Consider the following 3,126-nt stretch of genomic DNA (forward strand, 5'->3'; position numbering starts at 1 on the left):
ATATCAGTAAATAACTTTCTTAAAAAAGTTTAATTTTGCACAAGATCTGGAGTGGATTAGAATATTTCCAAAGACCTATCTAGAACAGGTAAGATGTTACTTGTTCATTACCTTTCCCCAAACCCCACTTCAAAAAGTCTGTATCTGTTTAACATGAAAAAAGTCATCCTCACATCTAATAGACATCAAGAGGAAATTTTTGATGTCCACCTAAAAAAAAACTTTTTTGTTTACCATAAACCTAAAAGGTCTCTGACTCTGTAGACTGTAATAACAGTAGTTTTCCACAACAGTTTCATGTTTAGAGCACACATCTAGTGAGGTGGAAAGTCCCCCCACCTTTCCACCGGATCCCTGAGCATGACGATGAAGCGGGCATCGGGCTGCAGAGCATGGATGAAGTCCTGGATGAGGAAGGGAGGTTCTCCCTCCGTGGTGTTGTCATAGAAATACACCCAGGCGTTGTTGTCCCACATGGTGGAGGCGCTGGCTTCTCCTGCGAAACACACCCACAGTGGTTGAACAAAACACGACATACACACACAAGAGCTGTCGCACTAAGACAAAACAAAAGACACATGTAGCTGAACATATCCATGACTCAAGTTATGCTTTTTGTAGACTTTAACCAAAAAAAATTCCGAAGCGGTTGTGGTATTTTTTTATTTTTTCCCTCCATCCTTAGAGCCTGGTCTGCATCTGGCTGTGTTTATCATAAAAACTCAACCCACTTCATTGTTTCAAAGGTTTTCGAGCTTGGCTTTTTGACCACAGAGGCCACTATGACTAAACTGATTGGAGTTTTTCATGTTGCTCAACTTCTGGTGCCAGGTCCGAACACGGCCTTTGGGTCGGTTAGTGTCTGTGTTGTGAAAACACAGCTCATCTCTTTAGATTTTGACAAACAAACCAACCGTTTTCGAAAAAGCTCCCATTCATTTTGAAAATAATCAATAGCCGTGTTTCCATTAATGTTTTTTTTTTACATGTGTTGCATTTAGGAAAGGTTGATGGTAATGGCAAAATATGTAAAAACTTCAATTAATTTTGCAACTGGAGGTGTGTTTTTTAAAAATTTTCTAAAAAAGACAATGTGAAAAAGAGGATAGAAACGCATTTACCGAATAAGTTCTGACATAGCGAACATTTACCTCACATGACTGATCAGCTGTTTCCACTGTCGGCGTCTTCCTGGATATTCCCTTAAGAATTACATATTTTTCTCTACGTCTCCAAACAGCACTTAACATCGCCAATGCTAGTTGATATGACAGAACAACTACAACTTGCCAGATGTCAACACATTCCTGAAAACTTCTCTCCATTGTCCCAAGATGTGTGGTCCTTGATAGTTTGCGACTTCTACTTCCTGTTTATTACAGCCATGCGTAACGTTAACAGCTGATGTAATTACACTTTGCGTAGCGCGATAGATTCACTCCAAACAGTAGATGAAACGAAACACGTCTGATTCGGATTTCGTTTTTCTTTTCTTTTCTTTTTGGTGACATTTTAAAAGTTCCCTCAAAATTCGCATTACAGTTTGATGGAAACACGGCTAATGTTGACAAATTGCCCAGTCGGAGACATTTGTTTCCTTATATGTGCAGCTAAACAGAGGCAATGACTAACAGCGAGAGCAAACTCCCGCTGCCCATGCAACAGGTTCATTTAATGACAGATTCCAAAGCAAAAACACAAACAACAAAATGACAATATTCATATTGTCAATTGTGAAGCAAAACTGCTGCGTTACGCGTCCATCCAAAAGTCATTTCTCAAACAATCTGAGCCCAGAAACTTTCTCAGGCAGTGCTGAGAGATGATACGCAGGATTCATTAGGCTGTCTGGGCCTTCATTAATCTCTTATCTGCGGAGTAAAGCTGTGATGTATTTGGGTGAGTCTTATCGTCCTCCCTCCCTATTTGCTGCGATGACAACGGTGAATGTGAAACAGGATCGCTGCTGACGCTTGGCATGATCCACGCTGTGATCAAGTTTATTTAAAGGTCTCCGTGTCCATTAAAGGGGCTCGTTTTTGCTCCACAGGGAGGGAGGGAGGAGGAGGAGGAGGCCGGAGCAGGACAAACAAACCAAGGGGCCAGACCGTCGTGTCCCTCCGCTGCTCCGCAGTGGCTGAGACTTGGCAGCCGGTTGAAGAGAATCATGGAGCGGCGATCCTGGCCCCAGGCCTGCGCCTCGCTGGGCTCTCCCAGGGCATGGTGTGAATACTGAGTGGGCTTTTGGCACACACTCCACCTCTGTTACAACGATTACTTATTTAAAGAGGAAAACAAAACAGCGCGGCACGCTAAGCAGCACTCAATGCACCGAGTCCAACATGAAAAGACTATTGTTGCTCAGTTTTTTTCTTTGCAGCTGAGCAGCTTCTATGAGACAGTGCTTGGACGATGGGAACGGACAGAAACAAATAGACACAGCAAGGCTGGAAATGGGATATGCTGATAGAGGAAGGAGGTTTGTAAGACCCCTCTACCCTGCTGTGGATATTATTGCTGGGCCTGGCACACACAAAAACAATGACTCCTTTATGCAGCACTTCAGTGAAGTGGCTAAGTGAGGCAGAAAGAAGTCCAGTATTATTAAGGTGTTAGAGCCTCTCTTTAGGGGCTGAGGCACCAGCTCTGAAGAGAGGCATTTACCCTCCCTCTGTTGTTAGAGTGAGAGTGGTCGCTCTGTAAAGCTGCACACAGAGTTACAAGCGAAGTTTCAGGCACCTGTCAAGTCTGACCCAACCAAAGAGGCTAGTGTGACCAAGATACAGAACACTGCCAGGTCATTGTTACACGTCACCAATCTGCTACACACCCTATTATAAACTAAAGACCTACCGTATTTATTCGTGTATAATACGATCACGTATAAAACGACTCCCCTTTTTTGAGCTTAAAAAGCATAAAAATTTTAATCCTCAAACTACCTCCAATTTCATACAGACTTTAAGATTTTTCAGCCTTTGCAGTCTTTAGAATAGAATAGAAACAGCCTTTATTGTCCCGCGGGGGGAAATTCGGGTGTATATACATATCAGTAAAATCATCATTGGACTGTTCATTTTAACAACATATGTACTAAAATGTATTTTGACAACAAATATATATTAT

At 42.3% G+C, this 3,126-nt stretch overlaps 1 protein-coding gene across 2 annotated transcripts in view; it reads right to left on the reverse strand.

Annotated features, from left to right (window-relative positions):
* The window catches only part of chst15 (carbohydrate sulfotransferase 15), a gene marked incomplete at its 3' end in the record, with an annotated part of 52,382 nt that overhangs the window by 1,949 nt on the left and 47,307 nt on the right, over nt 1-3,126 (reverse strand). For both annotated transcript variants that reach the window (XM_014007030.1, XM_014007031.1), the window contains 1 exon segment: nt 340-496. In XM_014007030.1, the coding sequence (XP_013862484.1) occupies nt 340-496 (157 nt within the window).

The sequence above is a fragment of the Austrofundulus limnaeus genome, unplaced genomic scaffold (genome assembly GCF_001266775.1).
Source record: "Austrofundulus limnaeus strain Quisiro unplaced genomic scaffold, Austrofundulus_limnaeus-1.0 Scaffold39, whole genome shotgun sequence".
NCBI lineage: Eukaryota > Metazoa > Chordata > Actinopteri > Cyprinodontiformes > Rivulidae > Austrofundulus > Austrofundulus limnaeus.